General features: G+C 46.9%; 1 protein-coding gene across 8 annotated transcripts in view; it reads left to right on the top strand.

Moving 5' to 3' along the window:
- The window catches only part of Spats2l (spermatogenesis associated serine rich 2 like), a 155,134-nt gene that overhangs the window by 44,557 nt on the left and 87,298 nt on the right, over positions 1-23,279 (top strand). Inside the window, exon 1 of one of the 8 annotated variants that reach the window (XM_075956269.1) lies at positions 19,255-19,287. The exons of the other annotated variants lie outside the window; for them this stretch is intronic. Within the exon in view, the coding sequence (XP_075812384.1) occupies positions 19,259-19,287 (29 nt within the window). The 5' untranslated portion in view covers positions 19,255-19,258. Of the gene's footprint in view, positions 1-19,254; positions 19,288-23,279 lie in introns of those variants that run through there. 8 annotated transcript variants of the gene reach the window in all.

Genomic DNA, 23,279 nt, shown 5'->3' with positions numbered 1-23,279 from the left:
GAAGCCACTGTGTACCCAGCAAATGCTAAAAGATAAAGAAGAGACTTAAACAGTATCTTTCGCCCTGTTCTAATCATGATCCAAGACAGTTGGCTTAACCAGTCATCTCCCCGCCCCGGCTCCCGACCCCCACCACACACACTCTATTGATCCTGGCCTTGTACACAGGCATTTCAGGTTGTTCTTGGGAATCTTTTGCTTCTTCAAGAGTCATTGGCTTTAAATAGCTGGGTTTAATGATAGGGACCTGCGGTTTCTGTGCCACGAGGCCTGTTCCTACTATTCCCCTGGTTCCCACTACTCCCTGGGTGAGGAACGCATTCTGAATTCTGCCCCTTCACTGTTGATAACGGGAGCAGTCAGCTTCAGGGTACCCCGGTTCTGGCACACCTGAATTCAGGGCTCCTCTGCCCAGATACTCCCTCTCCTGTTCTGCAGCCTGGTTGGCCAGGACAGTAGAGGAGGTTAAACGGGTAATGAGTTCCGCTACTTTCCAAGTGGCTTCACATCACAAAACCCTGCGTGTTTGAGGGGAAAATGAGAAGAAGGTAGAGTGGGGGTGGGGTGAACAAAAAGATACAGAAGCATCACTGCCACCTAGGGAGCTTTCCCAGGTGTTCTCAGAGCCACATTTGCAGGAGAATCTAAGTTCTGTGCACCACTCTCTAGAACTGGGAGCATTCTTGTGCCAAGGATGCCCTTCCCAGTACCCTGAAGCACTGCTGTGCACTTGCAGCCATCCCCTGTCAGCTCCTTCCCTGATCAAAGTGCAAAAGGTTTTTCCAAATATCTTAATTTCAGACTTTTCAACAAATATCTTAATTTCAGACTTTTCAACCTAGGGGAGCTGAAGGGTGGGGATGGAAAGTCTGGTCTGGAAACCACATCTGAGAAGGGTTGTGGAAAGAGGAAACTTGGCCCCACTGAGACCTTGCTAACACAGCACAGTTGCTCCGTTGAAATGTGGGGTCTTGATTGCACGGATCAAGAGGAGCTCCCTTGTCTGTGCTCCAACGGATGGATTTGGTGAATCTTAGAGGCACTAGCTTTGCTGCTAATCAAGGGCCAGAATCAGCCCACACACATCTGCCTCTCTCTCCTGTTGCTTGTTATGAAAGGAAGGAAGGAAGGAAGGAAAGAAGGAAGGAAGGAAGGAAGGAAGGAAGGAAGGAGGGAGGGAAGAAGGGAGGGTGAGGGAGGGAGGAAGGAAGGAAGGAAGGAAGGAAGGAAGGAAGGAAAAAAGGAAGAAAGAAGGGAGGGAGGAAGAAAGGGAGGGGAGAGGGAGGGAGGGAAGGAGGGAGGGAGGAAGGAAGGAAGGAAGGAAGGAAGGAAGGAAGGAAGAAGGGAGGGAGGAAGGAAGGAAGAAGGGAGGGAGGGAGGGAGGGAGGGAGGGAGGGAGGAAGGAAGGAAGGAAGGAAGGAAGGAAGGAAGGACGGAAGGAAGAAGCCCTGAGCTTTTTAAATGAAGTCACTACCCCTATTGCAGAAAGCAGGAACAAATGAACATGCATCACTAGTTTCACCCCCTATAAACCCTTTTCTGTCTTCCACCCACAGTAGATGTGGTGCCCCCCTATTTTTCAGAATTTAAATATATCCATATTTATCTTGTCATATCAGCTCTTAAAGAAAGAATTCTGTCTTGGTTGAGCTTATTCCTTGAAGTTAAAAAAAAAAAAAAGAGGAAGGCACTGGAGGTGTTTGCCATTCAGGCCAGTTCCCATTGTCCCTGAGAACGAAATACACAATTAACTGTGCTGAAGAGTGACGTTTGTAAGACCGGAGTAATAGTTCTAAAATAGAAATAGTCACCGTTGTTGAGGGCAACCTGCTTCTGCAGACAGCACGTTGCACAAGGCCTATGGCAAAGATACCCGGTCCGTGTTCTCATGTCTTCTCGACGGGAGCCACGCTTTCTTGATGTCAGTAGAGGCTTCAGTGAAACTAAATATTTGCCGAGGGAGTTTCTTCTGAGAGCACTTGCTTCACAAAGGCTTTTTGGAGCTGACTAAGCTTAACTAATCATGTGTGGTTATTTGCCTGTGCCCAGAATGTCGACAGTGTGACTTGTTAGCTCAGACCCTTTCGTCCCTGCCTTAGAGGAGCAGATACGTTGGCCAAAACCAAAAGTTCCCATGCAAGCCATGGTCTCGGTGGGAAAGTGTTGTTGTCTCCTGCTTTTGTACAGTGGTGTGACTTTGACCTTTGTCTCAATTCCTTGACGTGATGTGTAGGCCTTATATATGTCATTATCGCGGGTAAAGAGTTAGGAAATGCCCTGTCCAGCTCACTTAGATTTCATTCTTGTGCCTCACAAGCCCTCACCAGAAGAAAGGCTGATTCCTGATTCCTGCCAAGACTTCTTGCTACTTTGCTGTCCTCCCTTTGGGTGATGTTTGTAGAAAACGCACAGCTTTTGCTTCTGAGTGTGTTTTAAGGTGCTTTGGGGTATATGCAAGAAAACATTTAAATTCAAGAGGAAACAATCACACACGTGTTACGACTTGGCTGAAACTCCCCAAGCCAGCTTCTACCAACAAAGGCGCACCTTTGACGTCTTGCCGGGCTTGTGTTTTGTAGCTAAACATGACATTTAGGAAATGTCAACTCGGAATGACTTTTTAAAACACTGTAGTAATGTCTGGCTGGCTATTCAGACAATCTCCGACTTACAAGAATTGGACAAACAAGTCCCGTAGATGCAAGAAAAGGCTGCCCACCTCCTCCCTCTCTGCCCTTCATCTCCTTCTCTACCTTTCCTCTCTCGCTGTGGCACCTTCAGGGCCGGCCCTTAGTCACAGCTGTGGAAACCCTGGTGGGGAGAGTCGGCCCTTCTTAGAAACACGTGGATTCTAAGGCCAAGAAGCCACTGAGTTAGGGGTGACCCCAGAATTGGGTTCTGGGTAGGACCAGGTTTGGACTGCCAGGATTTAGTTTTCTAGTATGTTAAAATTATTTTAAATGTACTTCTCTTTGATTGGTTTGGACTTAATAACTTTTTAAAAATAAAGATCAGGTGTTTATGAAAGAGAAAAAGGAAAACACCCCTTTTCGTCGATGTGTTTGTTGATGAAATGGGTCATGCTAATGCCTACATCTATGCACACAGACACAAGCGTGTTCACGCATGGGTACGTATGTTCAGCAGTTTATAACATCTGTGCACACAGACACAAGCGTGTTCACGCATGGGTACGTATGTTCAGCAGTTTATAACATCTATGCACACAGACACAAGCGTGTTCACGCATGGGTACGTATGTTCAGCAGTTTATATTGCATTGCTTATGAATGGTTTCCACACAAGCATTCGGTCTTTGTGTAGTGACTTTACCAATGATGGAGCCGGGACTCAGAGAGCTTGAAATATTTGAACTTGTGAAAGCAAGGCTGGGGGCTTCAGGTTTAAGTGCTGAATTGTGTTCTGCTTCCATCCTCTCCTGCATGCTGCGGCCCCGTGAGCCTTTAAACGGGGAAGCAAACACACATGCAGACAACTGGCAAACAGAATATAACTCAGAGATTCTCAGGCCATCTCCAGACTTAGTATTTGGCTACTTTATAAGATCCCTGTTTCTGGAAGATTGAAAATTTGATGAGTCTTAGGCAGAGTTCTTTCAGACTGAGAATTACCTATCCAATACACTGACCCTTGTTGTTAAGATTGGCACCTTAGGGCTAGGGAGACAGATCGGCATGATTTACTGAGTTCAAATCCCTGGCACCCACATAAAAGCTGAAGAGAGTCCTACATGCCTGCGAATCCAGCATAGGAGGTGGACTGGGAAGACAGGGACTGGGATATTGTGGGAGTTCCCTGGCCAGCAAGTGTAGCCAACCAGTGAGCTGCAGCTTAGTGAGAGACTGTACCTCGAGGGAATAAGGTGGCAAGGGGCAGAGGAGTGGAGCCAGTGTCCCTTCTGGCCTCCGCATGTATATGAATGGGAATACTACCCACGCGTGTGGACATGCGCGCGCGCACACACACACACATGTTCCCATTTTATATTCCTACTTATAGACTGAGCCCACACTAACGGTGTATTTATGCCATGGTTTGGAATGACTCACCCAGCATACTCTTCTTGGTAAGTGAGCGGGTTTTTTTTTTATCTGTAATATTTTATTGGAATTCAGTACCAGAAAGTAAAGCTCATTAAATGTTTGCATGTGGTAACCTTCCTGAAAGTCTAGATAGCACAGTTGTGAAAGTGATAAATGCATGGCAAAGCCCATCACAGAGAGCACATTACCTGGGTCTAAGGAGCTGTAATGGCGCGGCGTAGATTGTCCCGCTGGCGGTCAACAATGGGAACATTATAACAGAGGAACGAGGACCATTTTCTGAGATAGAAAAGCCTTACATTTAGCATAAAGCCAGAAGTAAAAATGGTTTCAAGGGGGAAAAAAAGAGGTGTTAGGAATTGTACGTGTTTAGCTTAGAAGGAGGGGGAGAAAACCAAGCAATCACGATGTTTCCATTCTTTGATGCTGTGATTTCATGATCTAAATGAGATACAGGGAAGGAAATGGAATTATTTCATTACAAATGAACAATGACTTTGTCATCAAATGACATAACAGGAAAAAAATCTGAGAACTGCTTGATAAAGCATTGAGGAAGCCTTAACAACCATGAAAGTAACATTCTTTAGGATACAGGAGACGTTAACAAGATGATGGAAACTATTGCGTCATCGTCCGACTTCACAGATACCTGATTTCATGAGTTCCATCTTAATTTGGGGTTGAGCCTTTCCTCCTCCGTCTGACCCGCCTCTCTGGAGAGACTGTTGTGGTCCACAGGGTGCGTCGTGGGTGGTGGTTGTAGAGACCGTTGCGGTCCACAGGGTGCATCGTGGGTGGTGGCCGTAGAGACCTTTGCGGTCCACAGGGTGCGTCGTGGGTGGTGGTCGTAGAGACCGTTGCGGTCCGGGTGCGTCGTGGGTGGTGGTCGTAGAGACCGTTGCGGTCCAAAGGGTGCGTCGTGGGTGGTAGTCGTAGAGACTGTTGCGGTCCACAGGGTGCGTCGTGGGTGGCAGCCGTAGAGACTGTTGCGGTCCAAAGGGTGCGTCGTGGGTGGTGGCCGTAGAGACCGTTGCGGTCCACAGGGTGCGTCGTGGGTGGTGGCCGTAGAGACCGTTGCGGTCCAAAGGGTGCGTCGTGGGTGGTAGCCGTTGGATCAAGCTACGGGTTCTGCTGCAGTCCTTCATATACCTGGCTAGCGGGAGATGAAACCAAACCCAGTGACGTTAAAAGCTGCCCTGCCAGCTGAACACTGGCAGAAGTCCCAAGGCCCAGGCTCTCAGCTCCGCCTGAGACATTGCAAGAGTTATGAAAACCAATGACGTCTGCCTTTAAAAATAAAAATAAAAAAAAAGACCCGAAGAAAAAGCAATTATATAACTCAAGTGATTGTTTTGTTATTCATGTTAAATGCTGTTTTCTTACTCTAAACAAGATCCCAAAAGCCAACCTAGACCAGATTCCCCTTTCCATACGTTAATTCTTCCCGGCTAGGTGGTAATGCACAGTTGTGGTTTATCCAGTGAGAACCAAGAAGCTGTTGTCATTTGACATCCACCAAAACCAGCCACTAGGTTTAGATCCGTTTGCATTCAACCAGACCGTCAGAATGCTCCCTGTGAAGTGGCGCTGGGTTCTGAAGTCTCTGGTTATTTTAGAGCATGGCTACACACCTACCTCCTCGTGTATTGGCGATGTCATCCTGAGAGATGACAAGGTTAATCAGCTGGGCTTAGGAGCCGAAAGCACCCAAACACGCGGTTGCTTGACCGCTGAGACAAAAACAAGCCTGGCCTCACTTGGAGCAGTTTTGCTGTTAGTCACCAAACACCCTATGTGCGGAAAGCCCCCTGAACCAACTGAAGGAATAGATGGTATGGTCTGAATTAAATAATATGTACCTCCAACTGAAGCTGTGCAGAGAGCCCGAAGACCAGATGGCAGCTATATTTGCTGCAGGACTCTATTTAAGAAATAAGCTTTGTGCCGTTTTTGGTCATCTCTTACCATCTTCGGAGACCATTTTCAGAATAAGTCATTGAAGAGTCTAGCACACAGCTTTCCAAAACTGAACTGCTCAGGCAAGGTCCGTTGTATGACTGTGCATGCAATCAGGGTCTCTCGATGGAAAGGCCTGGAATTCCTTTTCCTCCGGCACATTAAAGACACAATCCTCCTGTCCCACCTCACGTTCACCCAGGCAGCTCACGCCACAGATAAAACTCATCCTGTGAAAATCCCGTCAAGGTTACAGAGGAAGGGTCTGAGGGAACAGGCACACACGCTTACTTTGGTCTCTGTCTAGGGGTTGACTAGAATATCTGTTTACACTCTGAAGCCAAGCACACGTCCACAACACGCATACAAAGGGGGAGTGCTCCCCACTTCCAAGGCAGAACAGCCTTGAAATTGCTTCTTCCAGAAAACCTTGTGGTTTATCTCATCTCCCACGTGAAAGGCTTGATCTTTGGACAATAGGGCAAACTCCAAGCTTGAAGTAACACAGAGAAACAGCAGCTCACCCTGGGATCGCTTACCGTAGAAAACCAGGCTAGAAGCTTCCAGAAATCACTCCGGATTGTGATTTTCACTAACGGCAGGATCCTCTGGGATCTTAGGTTGCCTCTCCGGATCTTGCTGGTTGGCCACGGCCTTTGTTCCTTCTGGTGGGTTCTCATTTCACTCATCAATGCTGCTTTCTCTGGTAGACTTCTGAGCTATTCTAGTCAAATCCGAACCTTTCAATCCACAACACATATTGCTTTCGGTCTGATCTTTAGACAATATCAACAGGATTCTGTTTTTCACTTTAAATGTCCAGTGACCCTCTTTCGTCCTATAGCAAACCAAGTCCTGATTTCTGTGTTTTGGTTTCATAGTACAGGGTGGGAACCTGGCTTTGTTTCCTGTGTTCTACAGCATGCTAGTGTTCTACAGCATGCTAGTGCCCAAGGCAGTGTGATAGACACCAAGCCCCACCCCTCTTCTGTGATAAGTCTGTTCTTGTACAAGGTGCCTCAACATGACACCCAGAGGGTGTCTGCTGGGACACCCTCCTCCTATTCCTTCTAGCCCTGTGAGTCCTGCCCATTACTGACTCTGGTCCCACGTTTTAGTTCAAAACGTGTCTACCATTTAAGTGGAAGTTCCTTGACAGGGCAGAGTGAGGGGTTCAGGGCGTGGCGTGGCCGCAAGCCCCTTCAGAGCCTCTTGGGACCACTCCACGTCATCTGTTTCCCCTAAGCTTCAGCAGTCTGGACCAGTGGTCTCCAGGATGGAGCTCAAGAAAACCCCTGGGCTGCCACAATAACATAGCAGCATCTACTCTGACATTTTTCATATCTGTTCAATTTCTATTTGAATAGTTCTATAAAGTGTAGGACATATTCATGCTGAAATACATATTTGACATTTATAAATACCATGAACGTAGTGGGCCCTCTATTCTGTAGGTTTAGCCAACTATGGATCAAAAATACCCAGAAAAAAAAGCCTTCTGAACTTGTATAGATTTTTTTCCCCTGAGATCATTATTCTCTAAATAATACAATATAACATTTTTCTATATAACATTTATATTGGCTAGGTGGTATAGGTAATATAGATGATTTAATGTATACTAAAGATGGGTTTTGGTGTCCTGGGATGAATGTACTAAATGATTCTCTCTCTCTCCCCTCTCTCTCTCCTCTCTCTCCTCTCTCTCTCTCTCTCTCCCCCCCTCTCTCCTCTCTCTTCTCTCTCTCTCTTTCTCTCTCATTACATGTGCAAACACTATAATTACTGGAGCTAATAATCAAAACCTGCAATGCCTCAATGTTAGAACAATTTCGTTGGCATTTCGGGAAGTCAGCAAACGGCCCCCCGACATCCATTAATGCTCTCATTCAGAGATTATCTGGTGATATCCTGCAGTGTGCCACACACTGTTGAGATGGAGAGGGCAGACAAGAGGAGACTAAACTGCCATCTTTGTGTCTGGCAGCTGCTTTACTGGAAGATGGCTACAGAGCTGGTGTCACTAAAATCCCTTCCCAGTGGGAGACAGGCAATGGCGATCCAAAGGTCCCAACAGGAAGCCAAGGGGTGATCCAAAGAGTCTTGAATGTTGGAAACTCAGCAAAGCCGGTGTGGAAAGTTTTGGAGTTGAGTATTGTTTGTGATATTGATCTGGTTGCTATAGTAAGAGACAAACAGCAGTGGCTTAAGAATAAGCAAGTCAGCCTCTCTAGTGTAATAGACTGAGCGTTCTGACAGGAGACTCTCCACGGTGAGGGGGCACAGGCTTGGTGTTTCATCAGTTTCTGCCCTCACTTCCTGGTTTCCATTTGAAGGTGTTGTCTTCCATCACTGCAGGGAAGAAGCTAAAGGAAGCAGGATGCACAGCCTCTGCTTCTAAAGGTGCCTAGACTCCTGCACACCACCGCCACTTCCGTCCCCTTGGCCAGAGTATGCTGCCTGCCCTGTGCAGTTGCAAGGGGACGGGGGACTATGGTCTTGACCTGAGCTGTGCCTTCTACCTGTTGATAAGAAAACCCAAAAAAAAAAGCAAGAGGGAGAAAAAAAGCAAGAGGGAGAAGAAGCAGTCAAGGGGGTGAGGAGGGAAGAAGCCAGTGGAGGCATATCGCAAGCCAGGAAGCCCAGGTCTCTGCATAGAAGGCAAACATAGATATGAAAATCACAGTTCTCTCTGCCTCCAGCTTTGCTGCACTGGACTGAGAAGCAGTTTTTGTCCCCGAGTTCAGCAAGGGGACCTGTAAACGGAGCAGAAGATGCCCTAGGATCTTAAGTGGGTAAAACATCTTCCTGTGTAGTAAGAACGGGGTCTTGCTGCATTGTGCGTCTCAGGTCTCTACGCTTGATAACCTTTTTTCCTACAGAGAGAGAGAGAGAGAGAGAGAGAGAGAGAGAGAGAGAGAGAGAGAAAGCCCTGGGGAAATTACTTAGTCTACCTGCAGAGTGTCCAGGAGCAAGAGTGGAGATCTAAGTTCACTCCCCAGCCCCCATGTGACAACAAGACAGGGCAGTACATGTCTATAGTCCCAGAGATGGGGAGATGGAGACCAGTGGGATTCCTGGGACCGACCAGCCTAATTAGTGAGCCCCAGGTCCCAGCGAAAGATCCTGTGTCAAACCTAGAAAGGAAAAGTATCAATACAAGGGCAGTTCCGGAGAAATGATACCTAGGTTGACCCCTGGTCCCCACATGTGTGTGTCCACGTACACACACACAGAGACACGTGCACACATTATAATCCCCACGGATAACTATTGCTATGGTACAGTTGAATAAAAGTACATTTTCCAGGTGACATTTTTATTCTAGGTCCTGAACAAAACCAAGGTCGCTGCCTCATGTGGGATTCCAGGGCACACTGGCCTCGCTGCCCCTCGGCCCAGATCCTCCTCTTGAGTCTAGGCCCCACATCGGCGAGAGGGATCGTAGAGTGGATTGGAAGCCTGTAATGGTCATAATTAGGCTTTCAGCACTGGTGTGTGAAAAAGTTGTGCTGAAAAAAATTGTACTTCTGCTGCAAACATCATATTGCAAATGTGCATCTCTTTAGGAACGTCTGCTCCAGGAAAAGAACCCGAAAAAGGCACTACTGCCGCTTACGGTGCTATAGAAGCTCCATCTGGGACTCGGTTTGTTTACTTGATTAGCCAAGCGCTTTTCCTTGTTAGCGGTCGTTCACATTCATCCTTTTCAATTATTACTCTGCTTTTCATCTCATCCTGACAAGACAAACCTGCATTTTGACAGCCCGGCTGATTTTTTTTTTTTTTGTCTATTTAAGCTGCTAGCAGCAAAATCTGATTTTTACCCCTTACTTTCATTATTGGGAAAAGCAATAAAACCAGAATAGAATCAGAACATGGATATCTATGATTTTTAGCGAGGCACAAAAAGTAGATCTATAACTCCACCTACATAGTAGGTTAGTTTCAGTATCTAAGAGATGTTGAAAGTTACGCAGACAGGACATGAGATGGGACGGTGGATGAAAGACGGAGGCTCGGGCTAAGGACAGTAGGCAGGTGGCATCTGGAACCCAGGAAAGCCAGGGAGCCCGTCCCTCGGAGCTTTCGGGAAGGAACTGTGCACTGCTGGCCCTTCGAACTCAGAGATGTTTTGCACCAAGTTCATTTTGATCTGTTGTAGCATCCTGAAGAAGTGTGTGTTCTCAGTTTTCCGTCATCCTGCTCTGTGCAACTAGAACAGCCCATGCCACCCCCTTCTTGGGAGCTCTAAACAGTAGCTCACGGGAATACGGTGTTCTGACCTGCACTCTCTGAATGTGGGCGCACTTAGCCCGTGTTCCAGTTGCTGCTTGCCTAGGCGCTGTAGTCGGCTTCTGTACTGGCCTTGACCCTTTGAAGGGACTCTGCAGATCTCCAGACAGATTCATCAACATCCATTAATGTTCTAATTCAGCTCTCGGAACACATTTTTCTGGAGCGTTCCTTTGGATGGCTTCCGTGTACTTTCGTAGATACTTTCTCAAAGCAATTCTCTCTGTGTGCTCCTCTTCCATTCACAGAAGCTGTTGGACTATGTGGGGAGGTGGACGGGTGTTCCCAGCAGAGGTGTGAAGTGCCAGCCTCTAAGATCTCAGGAAAGGGAGGGGAGTTCCCAGGGGAGGCTGCCCTGCCAGAGCAGTGCATCCTGAGTCAGGACCTGGCTGGCCAGGCCTGCCTTCCTTCCTTTCTTCCTTCCTTCTTTCCTTCCTTCCTTCCTTCCTTCCTTCCTTCCTTCCTTCCTTCCTTCCTTCCTTCCCTTTTTCTTCTTTCTTTACCTCGTCCCTTCCTTCTTTCCTTTCTTTCTTTATCTCTTTCCTTTCTTCTTTCTTTCCTTCCTTCCTTTTTCTTCTTTCCTTCCTTCCTCCCTCTCTCCTTGCCTCCCTCCCTTCCCCTCCCTCCCTCCCTCCCTCCCTCCCTCCCTCCCTTCCTTCCTTCCTGTCTTTTAACTAATGAGAAATTTTTGTGAGTGTGTGTGGACACAGAAAAACCTCTGAAAAACAGACTTCATGGCTTCACATTGGTTGACTCCCCTTGGGTCAGTGGCATCTTTGAAGCAGGACCTGGGGCAAATAAACTGAAGGTCACAGTACAGCCTCCCCTCTGCCAGGTCAGATTTATACAACTTTGTGTGTCAGGAAAAGAAGCCAGCCAGCACAATGGGCTTTCAAGCCTTAACACCCGAGTGTTAATAATACTATGTGAGTTTACACGGGACATTCAAATCATTGTAAATCGTTAGATAGGGCTGCCCTTATCCACAGCCAATGAACAAGGGCTCATGACAGGTGGTAACAGCACAGGCCTGGCTAGAACAGCAGAACGGTGTGGGACTTGCTGCTGGCCAACTGCCTATGTGCCACCTCTCACTTCAAAGCCGAGTGTGGGACAGTCCTCCATACCCTGGACTCTCTGAGCTCAGAAATGACCAGACTGTTCAACGAAGGGCAAACCTAGTCGCAGCATGGGTGCTGGAGCAAACAGAAGTTTGTTTTCTTCTCACAGGGGGCCTTTCTGGGGTCACCATATCCCACTTACCCGCAAAGTCGAAGCCCGCCCCGGCTTAGATCTAACACCCAGTAGGAAGCTCTTCTTGGTCTCCTAGGCCTGGCTCTCTCTCCACTCAGAGTGCTCTAAGAAAACATGGCGTTTCCCCCTTGATAGCTTCCCCCAGTGGGCCCTGTGCCCTGCCTGGTCGTCCTCATCTGGATCCCTTAAGGTCTCCACTGCATTCATCCGTCTTCATCTGGTTTTCAGCACAGGGTTACCTACGGGGGAGATGGTTAGTAAACTCTCCCCGAATGAGAAAACCAAAACCAGAAGACTCCACTCTGTCCCTTTCCCGCCGCTCTTACTGTGTGACTTTTAACAGGTCTCTTAAATGTGACGCTGGGGGCAGGAGTCCAAGTTCTGGGAGGACAGATAGTTCTTTTAAGGAAATACGGACACGCTAATGCAGCTCTTTACCTGTCCTGTCCTCGCAAATCAAAGTCCATAGCTTGCAAACCGTAAGTTGGGAGCGTTGCTGGGAGTTTCATTTTTCCAGCGTGAATTGGTTCTGAAAGAATGAAATTCCACCCCCTCATGCACATTAACAGTCAACAGATCCACACCTATTTATGTTTGTAATTCTGTCCTTGACCCAAGACTTTCTTTCCTACAAGATTCTCTCTACATTTCTAACAGGACGCCGCTGACCAAAGCAGTGTGTTCCGCTACGTCCACTTTTGATAGGCACGTTCATCTTTTTCTCCCCCCATCCACAAGAGCTTTCTCCGTACTAAGATTTATCAGGTGATGATAATTCAATGAACTAGTATATAAGAGCGGTGTCAGATAAAAATTACCTGCCAATATTGGCCATCTGTGAACCTGAGTTGGCAATACACATAATTAACTATGTGAAACAGTTACTATGGAGACAGAAGAGCGCTTCCCATCAGCTTGGTAGGAGTGAACATGTGAGTGTCGGCTGTATGTAAATAATCACAACTGTTCACACATGGTGTCTGTGTCAGTCCGAAAGACCGGACTTGAGTCTCACAGTTTAGAGGGCGTTTCCTGCCGTGTCCTACGATGCTACCCTAGGCGCCAGAATCTTAGCATTCTGTAGGCACTTCTCGCTAGTCAATTAAACATGCTTAGCCTTTCATTAACACCGTACATGCTAAAGAGGTAACTGGCTAAGAATTCTTAAAGGGTGTAATTAATTTGTCTTAATTTTGCCCTGTGTTCACCGTCAACTGTGACAAATTCAAGACTCAAAAGTAAGCTGAAATTAATTTTTAATCTTCCTGCAAAGTCTTCCATCTTTGAAACACGGTGTCACTACACTGTGCAGGCTGGCCTTCGCTGACATACCAAGCTACCTTGTTGTGAAATAGCAATATTCTTGAAATGATAATATTGGAATACAAAACTTTAGTGCCCTAAATAAGTTCACTACAGATAAAATTTAGTTTATATTTAATGTAATTATCACTACAGGTAATATTTGAATGTTTTGTTGCTTCTTGCAGAATTTTTTTTCTTTTATCTTTGAACAAAACTCTGTCATCACAACCATTAGTCTAATGAGAAGTGACTTGGGGGGGTCCCCTTCCCCATGACTTCATGATAAGCCACTTACTTAGAGGCAGTCAGTAAAGCTCTCTGACTTGCTGAGTCAGCAAAGCTGCATCCGGGTCAGGTGGTTGTGACCTCGTGCGGACAGTGTGCGCATTCTGCTAACAGCACACCAAGAAAGCAGGAAAGACAAATGGATTTATTGTCTTTCTGCAAACAAGTTATTCTGCAATCAGATTACAGCCAATAAAACGTGATTTGATGACTCAGGTAGCTGGTAGAGAAACCTTGACAGAAATCTATATGTTTCCAGGAGGATGGGAGCATGGTTTCCATCTTTCTCTCGCGTTACAGAGAGACTGCGATGCTGTGGGAAGCAGCTTTTGCTTTAGGTTCTATGTAAATTACTGAAAATGGTCTGAAGAAATTAAGAAAGTGGTTTCATATACATGCATCCCCGATGAGGATTCCTTTCTCTCTCTCTTTTTTTCTTTCTTTTTTCTTTTTTGATTTTTATTTTGAGACTAGGTCTCCTGTAGCTCAGGCTTGCATTGACCTCTGTACATAATTGAAGATACCCCGAAATCTTGATGATCTTGTCTCACTCGAGGGCTGGATACCCTGGGTGAGCAATGCCTGCCTGCTACCTAACTCCTGTGTTTATTCCACACATGGAAATATGAAATTAAAGCTCAATTCCTGAAAGGTAATTGTCCCATGGGTGATCCACAGAGTGATACTGCAAATTTGGCTACATTCTTTCAAAATATTACTTATTTTAATTATTCAAGTAAATGCTTTCGAATTGATGGGGGTCATGAGGGTTGTGAACTATGAATATTGTTACTAGTACTAGTTACTTAGATGGACATTTGAAATAATGTAACAACGTTATTGTCATTTTGAAAGCATTGAGAAACCCTGATTCCACTAATTTCCCTTGAAATACTAGGTCAGTTCATGGTAGAGTTTGTAACGGACCCAGGAAGAAGGCACTGGACAAGTACACAGGTTTGTTTCCAAGCACCAGTGGCTCACGACTGCCTTTTAGACGGCCTGAGAGGTGAGGGCACGGAAGCCGAGAGACACGGCCTTCCTGAAGTAAAAAGGAAGGAGACATCATCATGCCCAGAACAGCTTTTCATACTTAGTAAACACTCCATAATTTTGAGTGAATAAATGAACTTTAGACTGTTCAGCCTGATCAAGCCCAGGATAATTTACTTTTTGATATAGCACACAAAAATGACACGGGGGTAATAAGTCAGAGTGATGAAAGACTTAAGCTACTTGGACACCAACTGCAAGTCTTATTCACGTCTAAATGAAAACAGGGTCCCAGATACCAATTTGCCTCTCTGACATTTCCATCTCTAGAAGAGTAAAAAAGATGAAGGGAACGGCTATTTGGATCTAATTTTAACCAAGGGGAGATTGGTTGGTGAAATAGGAAGTTTTTATCCATCTATTTAATAAAAAGTACTGGGTATCTGGCAGTCAGCTTAGCTTGTGGCATTTGTGATAGCCGTGAAGCAGATGATAGATACAGCCCGGGGCACTGCATATTCCAGATATTTCAGACAAGTGGGAAGATGGACTGGTAGAGCCCGAGACTCTAAAAAGAGAAGGACCTGCCCTGAAAGTCCAGAGCTGTGCGGCACACAGTCACCTTTACATCTCTTCTCTTTGCTGTGAAACTTGAAGCTTCCAACGGCAACGCTGCGTCTATCACTGGTTTGTGGCGTCCTTGCCAATGCAACAGAATGTGGAACGTAAAGCCAGAAGCACATCAAGGTCGTTTTCCCAACTCCAGGAGTTTGAAATGGGAGGTGTATGAACTAAATAGTAGCAGCAGATTGACCTCCAGCTAGAACCACGGAACCAAACCTAGAGCTTGAGTGTGGCCGCAGAGGATGGACCTCTTTTTGTCAGCAACGCAAATGGTGAACTTGGGAGAAACAATAGCAGAAACAGACATCGGTGAACTCGGTCACTAGCGTCCTCTGTGCTCTCCCCCTTTGTCCTCACACCAGCTCTCTGCAGATGATGGTGTTTGTCCTCACTTTCTAATGAAGTAAATCAGAGCTGCTAACGTCCTCAAGGTTACACAGCTTCTCAGTGACACAGCTGATTCAAGCCCGGCGTGAGTGACTTAAATGATATCCTTCGGTTTGGGAATGGCCAGGGTGAGATGAACGGCCTTAGTGGAAAGTTACAGATCTGCTCCTCAAAAGTACCCCAATAGACTTGAAAAGTACATCGAATGGATTTGAGCCAAATGTAAACTCATGCACTTAAGTTACCAACAATACCAACTGCGAAAGGAAACTCTTCCTGCCAGGAGCAGGTCCTGGAGATTTGGGGCTGTGGGCTTATTATGGCCAGAGTATAGAGTGATGTGGTTGTCGACAAAATTGATTTTAAGCTACATTTTACTTTCCAAATAATATATTTTAATTAATTCTTTGGTCCCTACTCTGCTCTCCGTGGTGAGCTTAAAATGGCCTCACTCTAGCTAAGCGCGTATCTCTGAAAGCTTGAAGTGAAATTGGAACCCAGTGACTGGTAGTCACTCACAAATAGAGGGCAACCTTGATTGCGTCTCAGTCATTCCCATCGCGGATACGTTGGGGTTCGCGTGAGAGAAAGATTTAGCAAAACACAGACATCCTTTCGGCAGTTGGTTACCTCTTGGTCAAGCTTGAGTGTGGTAAATTACATATGTGCGGTTGGTCAGCTCCTCACTGTGCAAATCCAGGTTCAAATAAAACCAGACAACACCTTCGATACATCCCCTGTTGCTCTCCCTGAGGCATGTACATGGCGATAGAACTTTCGTTTTGGATATCTATAATATTAGATGAAAGCACACGACATTCATAAACCGGGAGGACAAAAGCTCAGGTGCATCAGATTGAAATCGCCAATAAAAGTATCGAGTTTTCAGCTCGGCGTTTGAGGATGACAGAGGAAACAACGAGATCTGGATGCAGAGCGCTGTGACCCAAAAGTGAGAGGAATCAGGCCGAACTGAGTGGAAGGAGAAGCCATCTCTATTTGCTGCAAGAGAAAATGGAACAGGGGATTTACTTAGGCACATGTGTGTAGTCTGAGCATGTAGCTGAAGCCCCACCAGCCAACACCTTGCGTGTGGCCTTCTCGCCTTCTAATTGCTTGCTCCGTGATAATCTTATCTCCGGGCACAAGCCAACCTTGAAGCTGGAACTGCGTTGCAATTAAGGAAACTCGCGCATCTCATAGAGGCATGTAGGAGATCACCAATAAATATTTATCAGTTGACATCTGGACACTAAGAAGATAGGTTTTCTTTCTGGCTTAACCTGGGACTCCTGTCTACCGTTGCTGGTACTCCCTCGGGGAACTACAAAGGGTACCTTCTCCCTGAAGTCCTTCTGGCCAGAGTCAGCTAAATTAAAGTCATCTCTCTGCCATCCCCTAGAAAGCATCTTTTCAGACTGATTTGTTTCGTATTTGGTTATATTCCAGTTTATCGTAGTTATGACATCTGAATACCACACAGCACACATCCTCATCCAGAAAGGAGTTGCAGCTTGTGCAGGGGCACAGCAGCCAACAGCATCCCCACAGGGTCCAACTTGCAGGAGAGGCACGCCGGGCGTGTTTCACGCGGCTGAGGAAATTCTTAAAGCCACCCTTGACTGCTTGTCCCTGTAAATCTGCCAAGAATGGGTACAAATGGAACCGAGATTGAAAGATGGATCTATTTCATCAAACACGTGGCCAAACCTAATAGATGTACACCTCAGAATTGCTTGAAGGTAGACTGTGTAACTAGCTGAAAGTCTTCCAACGGGAAATAATATATGGTCTTGTATTTGTTTGAGAGACCTGTTAAATATTTGATGTGCTGTACAAAAAAAAAACCAGTTTTGATGCATTCAATCTTTAGTAAAATGCTTTGGGGAGGGTGAAATTACCTATGGCCGAGGCTCTTAGCCGCTCACAAGCATTCCCAGCGTGAGCTGGGCTACAGGGCAGGCCCAAGCTCCCAACAAAGACAAGAGAACGTGACTGTCAGCTTTCAGACCTCTGGTCCTCTGAAGGATGAGGGAAATAAGGCAGGCAGAGAGGAAACCTGTTTCTAAGATCCCAGAGGGGGTGCAGAGGCGTCAAGAGCAGCAAACCTTCAGAGTTGTGTGTTTGGGGGGGGGGGGTTTACGTTGAGCCTGTAATTGCAATGTTAGTGGCTGGATGTGTTTGCGCTGTTTGGGTGGAAGGGACTTATGCCCCTAACATTCTAAGGAGTGGATACATTGTAATCTTTCTCAAGCAGAAATATAAACTTTGGTGGAGAGGAACCCGAACTTAATGAGTAGCTTGTTATTTTGACTACAAAGTATTAGGAGGCTGTTAAGGGAGTTGCCTGGGGCCACAGTGGGATCCAGTAAGGGAAACGTGAGAGGCAGTGAGTGGTTCCCAGTACACCTTGACACTCCGAATGGTGAGGAGGTGATGTCGTGTTGATGGTGTGGTGGGGATGGAAAGGGCACCTGTGGTGTGGCTGGTACCACATGTTGATGCTACGGTTCCTGTTCAGAAAGAGTCAGAAACTGGGAAGTAAATGGAAAACTCAGGTGCTCTGCGAAAAGGAAGGAATGGTGGGAGAGGGTTTTTCCTCTTTCCCACATCTTTTTGTAGCTAATTCGTCCTGTGCATTGTGCTCCATACTCTCGCTAAGAGACAAGTGAGCAGAATCTGTAAGACGTAGTCTTCTTAAAAGGAATTCATTCAACCTATTTCTGCCTTATGTGTGAATCGCTTTATTATTTACTAATTTCCCATTACGCCATAACTCAGGTGACAGACTTATTTCTAGTACTGTTAGAAACGGGAAGACATTTTGTTAAGATTTTAACCACGGTTTCTTGAATCTTGAGCCTTCAGAAGGGATCAGAATGAGCTTTTTTTATCTGGGTAGTAGAGAGACAGCCAGATCCCGTGCGTTCTTGTGTCCACCTTGATGCAATGACATCAGAGGAGTTAGTGATTTCCAGGTGGCTCCCTCTTTAGCTCGCCCGTCTTTGCTCGGACTTTGCTCTGTCTACTTAACTGTTTGCTGTTCTCTAAAGATAGAGCCTTAAAGGAGAGCTAGGTCACGAAAGTGATGTTGACACCTGGTAGCCATGAGACCAAAACACACAACAGGTGTGGTGTTTGGCAAAAGGGATCACCGTAGTGAACTTGCTCTGGCCGGCACTGGGCTTTTAAAACACTGGGGATATAGACATTCATGGCCTACAAGCATGGGGCAATCACCCCTAGCCTGGGACGACCAGCTCCTAGGTCCTGAATCAGGCAGCAGCCTCGGTGGGAGGAGGGAAGGGTGGAGCTGCACAAGGGGTACCTGCAGCCAGAAGGCTGAGCTTTGAGAGTTAGCACCATCCTCGGCTTGGTGCGTGAGCCTCGGGTTCTCATCTGTACGAAGAGGACGACAGGAAATGGGGCTCGCGGGCCCCAGAATCTATTTATATTCTTTTATAGTATTTTTATGAGACTTGCTGTGTGTCAGGCATTCATGTCATCGCTTTACAAATATGAAATTCATTCCAGTTGCTTTTACCTCCCAGTGGGGTATCTGCCGTTATTATCGTCTCCACTATGCTGATGAGAGAACGGATGCTCAGAGCATCGGCTGACCTGCTCACCTCCCGAATCAGTCAGAGGCAGAGCTGGCTTTGAGCCGTAATGGAGCATCATTGCATGTTTGTGTCGTAAGGCTCTGGCGAGCAGGAAAGAGGCGTGGCTCCTCTAGGGAGTGACGGCAAAGACCCTAGGGTCGGGAGACTTCCTGGGCCCACCGCTTGTGTGTGGGTAACTGAGTGGGCGTTTAATTCTGGGGTCAAGTGAGGCCGATCGAAAAGACAGAGTCCAGGGTTGGGTGACACATTTTAATTGTCTAAAATAAAAAAAAAATAAACTGGCAACTAGTTAACATAAATAGATCAGACCGATTTGTCGGTAGAAATGGGTCTGGAGCCAGATACAGGGTTCAGAAATAATGATTGCTTCTGGGTCCAGTGCCGGAACTGTTGGCTCATTGTTGACCGGCCAGCCCTGACAGTCATACTCAGAACTGCCCTTTGGAACGATGGCTGCCGCCCCAGCCCATGCGGCTTCCCAGCCTCTGCACAGCCAGGTAAAGGCTGCGGGTTCATCTCTATGGATCCGCTTCCCTCGGGGTAAGAAGAAGAAAGCTGGGTGTTTGCTAGCGTGGGCATGAAGACACAGACACTGGGCGTCTCCTTTTGGTCCGGGAGGCCCTCTCAGTCCTGGGTGGCTGCTGCCACCAGCCCACTGTTGATTGATTACTCAGCCACACCCCAGATCCTGCCACTACTCCGGTTCCTGGCTCTGCTTGCGTCACAGTTGCAGACAGTAAACGAAAGTTGATAAAGGTGGCCCGCGGGGGAACAGAATTGGCCATTTGGCTCCTAAGGAAGCCAGTAGCTGGAACGAGGCCCTGACAGCCCAAAGCCAAGCACCAAGGCAGCTGGAGAGTGAGTCACGGTTGGATGGTTGGGACGACTTAGGAAGGACGGGGTGGATGGGGAAAGGAGGGCAGGACCAGGGGGCACTGCTTGGTTCTGAGAGTCAAACTCCTCGATTGCGCCCACTCACAGTGAGTTTGGGATGAACCTCTGCTGCTATGAGAAACGCGTTAGAGATTTAGTAAGAAAATTCTGACTTCGTGAGCAAGGACTCTAGTGCCTTGGTTGGCCTAGAGATTGTGAAGCTGGAATGTGCTCTGAATAGCCAGTGGTTCCTGGACTGGGAATTTGCTCAGTGGTAACTGAGCCAGCCTTCCTGAATTAGTTGTGTTCCTGTAGGTTTGTTTGCTGCCTTTCGTGAGGGCCCTCTTTACCCGTCCAGAATTATATTTCCTTTGGGGGAAGCCATACCATCTTCTGGAAAAGACACTGTGACAATTAAAATCACCCAGCCCTGCCAGCTCCACTACCAACAAACGGCAAACCTGTGGCAGGACTCTGGTGCAGACCAAATCCCATCCCACAGCCATTCCTTGCAGAATCTTGATCCTATGGCTTCCGAGGCTCCAGAGTCTTTTCCCACTTTCACGTCCGGGCCTTGTGTGGACACACGTGTTTTTATCGCTGATCTGTGAGCTCTTTGCAGAAGGAGAGCTTTGGAACCAGAGATTCAAGTTCCTATTTTAACTCAGCTGCTTGCTGGTTGTGGGACTTGTGTGTGTGCCTTGTGCGTGTGCCTTGTGCGTGTGACTTGTGTGCGTGCCTTGTGCGTGTGCCTTGTGTGCGTGCCTTGTGCGTGTGACTTGTGTGTGTGCCTTGTGCGTGTGACTTGTGTGCGTGCCTTGTGCGTGTGCCTTGTGTGTGTGCTTTGTGTGTGTGTCTTGTGTGTGTGACTTGTGCGTGTGACTTGTGTGTGTGACTTGTGCGTGTGCCTTGTGTGTGTGACTTGTGTGTGTGCCTTGTGCGTGTGCCTTGTGTGTGTGTCTTGTGCGTGTGACTTGTGTGTGTGCCTTGGGTGTGTGCTTTGTGTGTATGCCTTGGGTGTGTGACTTGTGTGTGTGCCTTGTGTGTGTGCCTTGGGTATGTGCCTTGTGTGTGTGCCTTGGGTGTGTGCCTTGGGTGTGTGCTTTGTGTGTGTGCCTTGGGTGTGTGCCTTGGGTATGTGCCTTGTGTGTGTGCCTTGTGTGTGTGTCTTGGGTGTGTGCCTTGTGTGTGTGCCTTGGGTGTGTGCCTTGGGTGTGTGCTTTGTGTGTGTGCCTTGTGCATGTGCCTTGCCCCTCTGTACTGATAGCTCATTTTCTGCAAGAGGCGGTTGACAAGAACCCAGTTTCGTCTAGCGTAAGGCCGACTGTGAGGCTCTAATGAATGAATACCTGGAAATGCATGGAAAGTTCTTAGAGAAGCCCTTGGTACAATGTAAAGAGTCACTGAGGGCTGTGGCCAACTATTCCCAGCATTCTCCATGGACCTGGTACAGTTGGTATTAAAAGTTCAGAGAATAAAGGACAACTTGGTCCTTGCAGAGGGGATCACCTCCAGGGAGCTAGAGATGGAGGGGAGGAGAACACACTGTTTCTCTCTTAGCCTTTGAAGAGAGTTTGTGGTAAGAATTTTGGGCTCTGGGGGGTAAAGAGTTACGTAATGTTCTTGTCACAAGCCTTCTGGGATTTGGGATTTGTCCTGTGGGCAATTGGAAGGAAGGAAAAGAGACCTGGGTGATCTACATGACCACAGCCTCCTACGGTGTGCCTGGTGGGGGAGGGTCTTCTGGGGCCCTTTTTTGCTTCCCACAACATTGGTCTTTGTAGAGACAGCCTTGAGGATGAGCACATTTTAAAGACTTGAATCTACATTGTTACATCTTAAAAGAACCAAGTGTAATTGAATTGCTGATACAAGCGGCTACTTGTACAAGGTCCAGGTCACCCTGCATCTCTATGGAAACGCGTGTTTGTTTTAAAACCTAGCAATCCAAAGTGGGTTTTTAATCAGGTCTCTTTCGGAGATAAGCATTTTATTTATATTCTCCAGCCATCGAAGACCTGTGAAATCAAATGATTTCAAATTAAGTAGAAAACCATGGCACAGAAGAATGTTAATAGAGCCCGTCCCTAATCTGTGCCTGCACCCGCCGCTGAGATCGCCCCATTTATTCCCACTGTCCTCTGCTCTCTTTAGCTCCCAATTTGCGCTCAGCCAGGAAGGGAAATGCGTTGGCACTTTATGGGGAAAAAAAAAAAACAAACAAAACAACCAGTTAATCTTCACTCATCACCATCCGCTAGTGCTGTTAGTAAAAGGGAAAATTCAAAGCAGGGGTGTGCAGTGTGCACTAAGTGCTTACCCTGTCCGGTCTCCCCACTGTGTGTGCAAGGCGCTCAGAGCCACAGGACCCTGCTCCCTGCCTCAGCACCTGCCTGGGGGTGAAAATGGCCTGGAACTCAGCTCTGTCAGCACATTCTGCCCTAGATCTGCTCAAGTGATATTCTAAGTGATTGGAAGCTTTTATCTGCCTCGGAAAGCAAGCCTTTTCAAATAAGTATTGACTGTTAATGACCTGTTTAAATAAAACATTCAATTTCCCTTTCTTCCCCCCAACAAAGAATTGAGTCGGCAGAGACATTTCTAAAGGAAAGGCTAGCCCTGCCTTTCAAGGGAGGCTGAGCCAAAGCTTTTAAATGTGAACATTTTTTTCCCTGACATTTGCCCTTAAAATGCTATTCAGTGAAGTTGTGCTCACAGGAGGTTGAGCACATTGAAGTGTCTTTGAATAAAAATGCAACCTTGAGATTTTTTTCCTCCAAATTAAAAAAATGCCCCAACTAAGTACTGCCCTACGAAATTCATATTTCTGCCACCATGCTGTCTCGTTGTTTATTGAATGCTCATTCTTAACAATCGGAGAGACTTTCCTCTGAGGGATGGGTTAGTTACCACACAAGACCTTTTATTAAAAAGGGAGAATTAAAAAAAAAAAGAAGAATCCATGGAATGTAAATCCGAGATCGCAATAATTACAGGCGAAGGAGAGAGGATCCAGAAAAACTGACGGAAGTCCAGGCAGCAGCCACCGGTCCAGGTAGTAAATTTAGAGAAAGTCCCGTTTATACAGAGTAAGCCTTTTACTCTCCAGTTGACATGTGGGCACCCCTCTGTGCACAGAAGACTAGATGGTGGGTCTCTGAATTCTGTTAAAGGTGATCTAGATAGAAGAGTAGCCTACTACATCAAACTCCGCACCCACTCGCTCTGTGTTTTACGGTGAGCATTCAACTCCCAGCCACTCTAAGAGTCCCCGTCAACTCAAAGGACTTTAAAGGTCACTGAATATGTCCACCTTTTCTCCACCCTCGGAGACCTGAGGCTCGCGTGCCAGAGCTACCTGAGGCTGTCAGGAATGCAGGCAGGCACCCTTTAGAATCCACACCACACGGCAGCTTTTCCTAGCTCCCCTGTCCGTGCCTACTGTCTGGTTTCCTATCCACCACACGCTCCGGGATGACCCATGCTGGGAAGAGAATAAAAGAAGTCAGTCTGTGACCCTTACACCTTCTTTCAAAAGTAACTGCATGCCCTGAACTAAGTCACAATGCAGTCATCAAGATGTCCCTATCCCGGGAGACTGGTGATCATGGTGTTG

This window comes from Microtus pennsylvanicus, chromosome 22, assembly GCF_037038515.1.
Source record: "Microtus pennsylvanicus isolate mMicPen1 chromosome 22, mMicPen1.hap1, whole genome shotgun sequence".
NCBI classification, from domain to species: Eukaryota; Metazoa; Chordata; class Mammalia; order Rodentia; family Cricetidae; genus Microtus; species Microtus pennsylvanicus.
The sequence above is the reverse complement of the archived record's forward strand: the minus strand, read 5'-3'. Positions and strand labels throughout refer to the sequence as shown.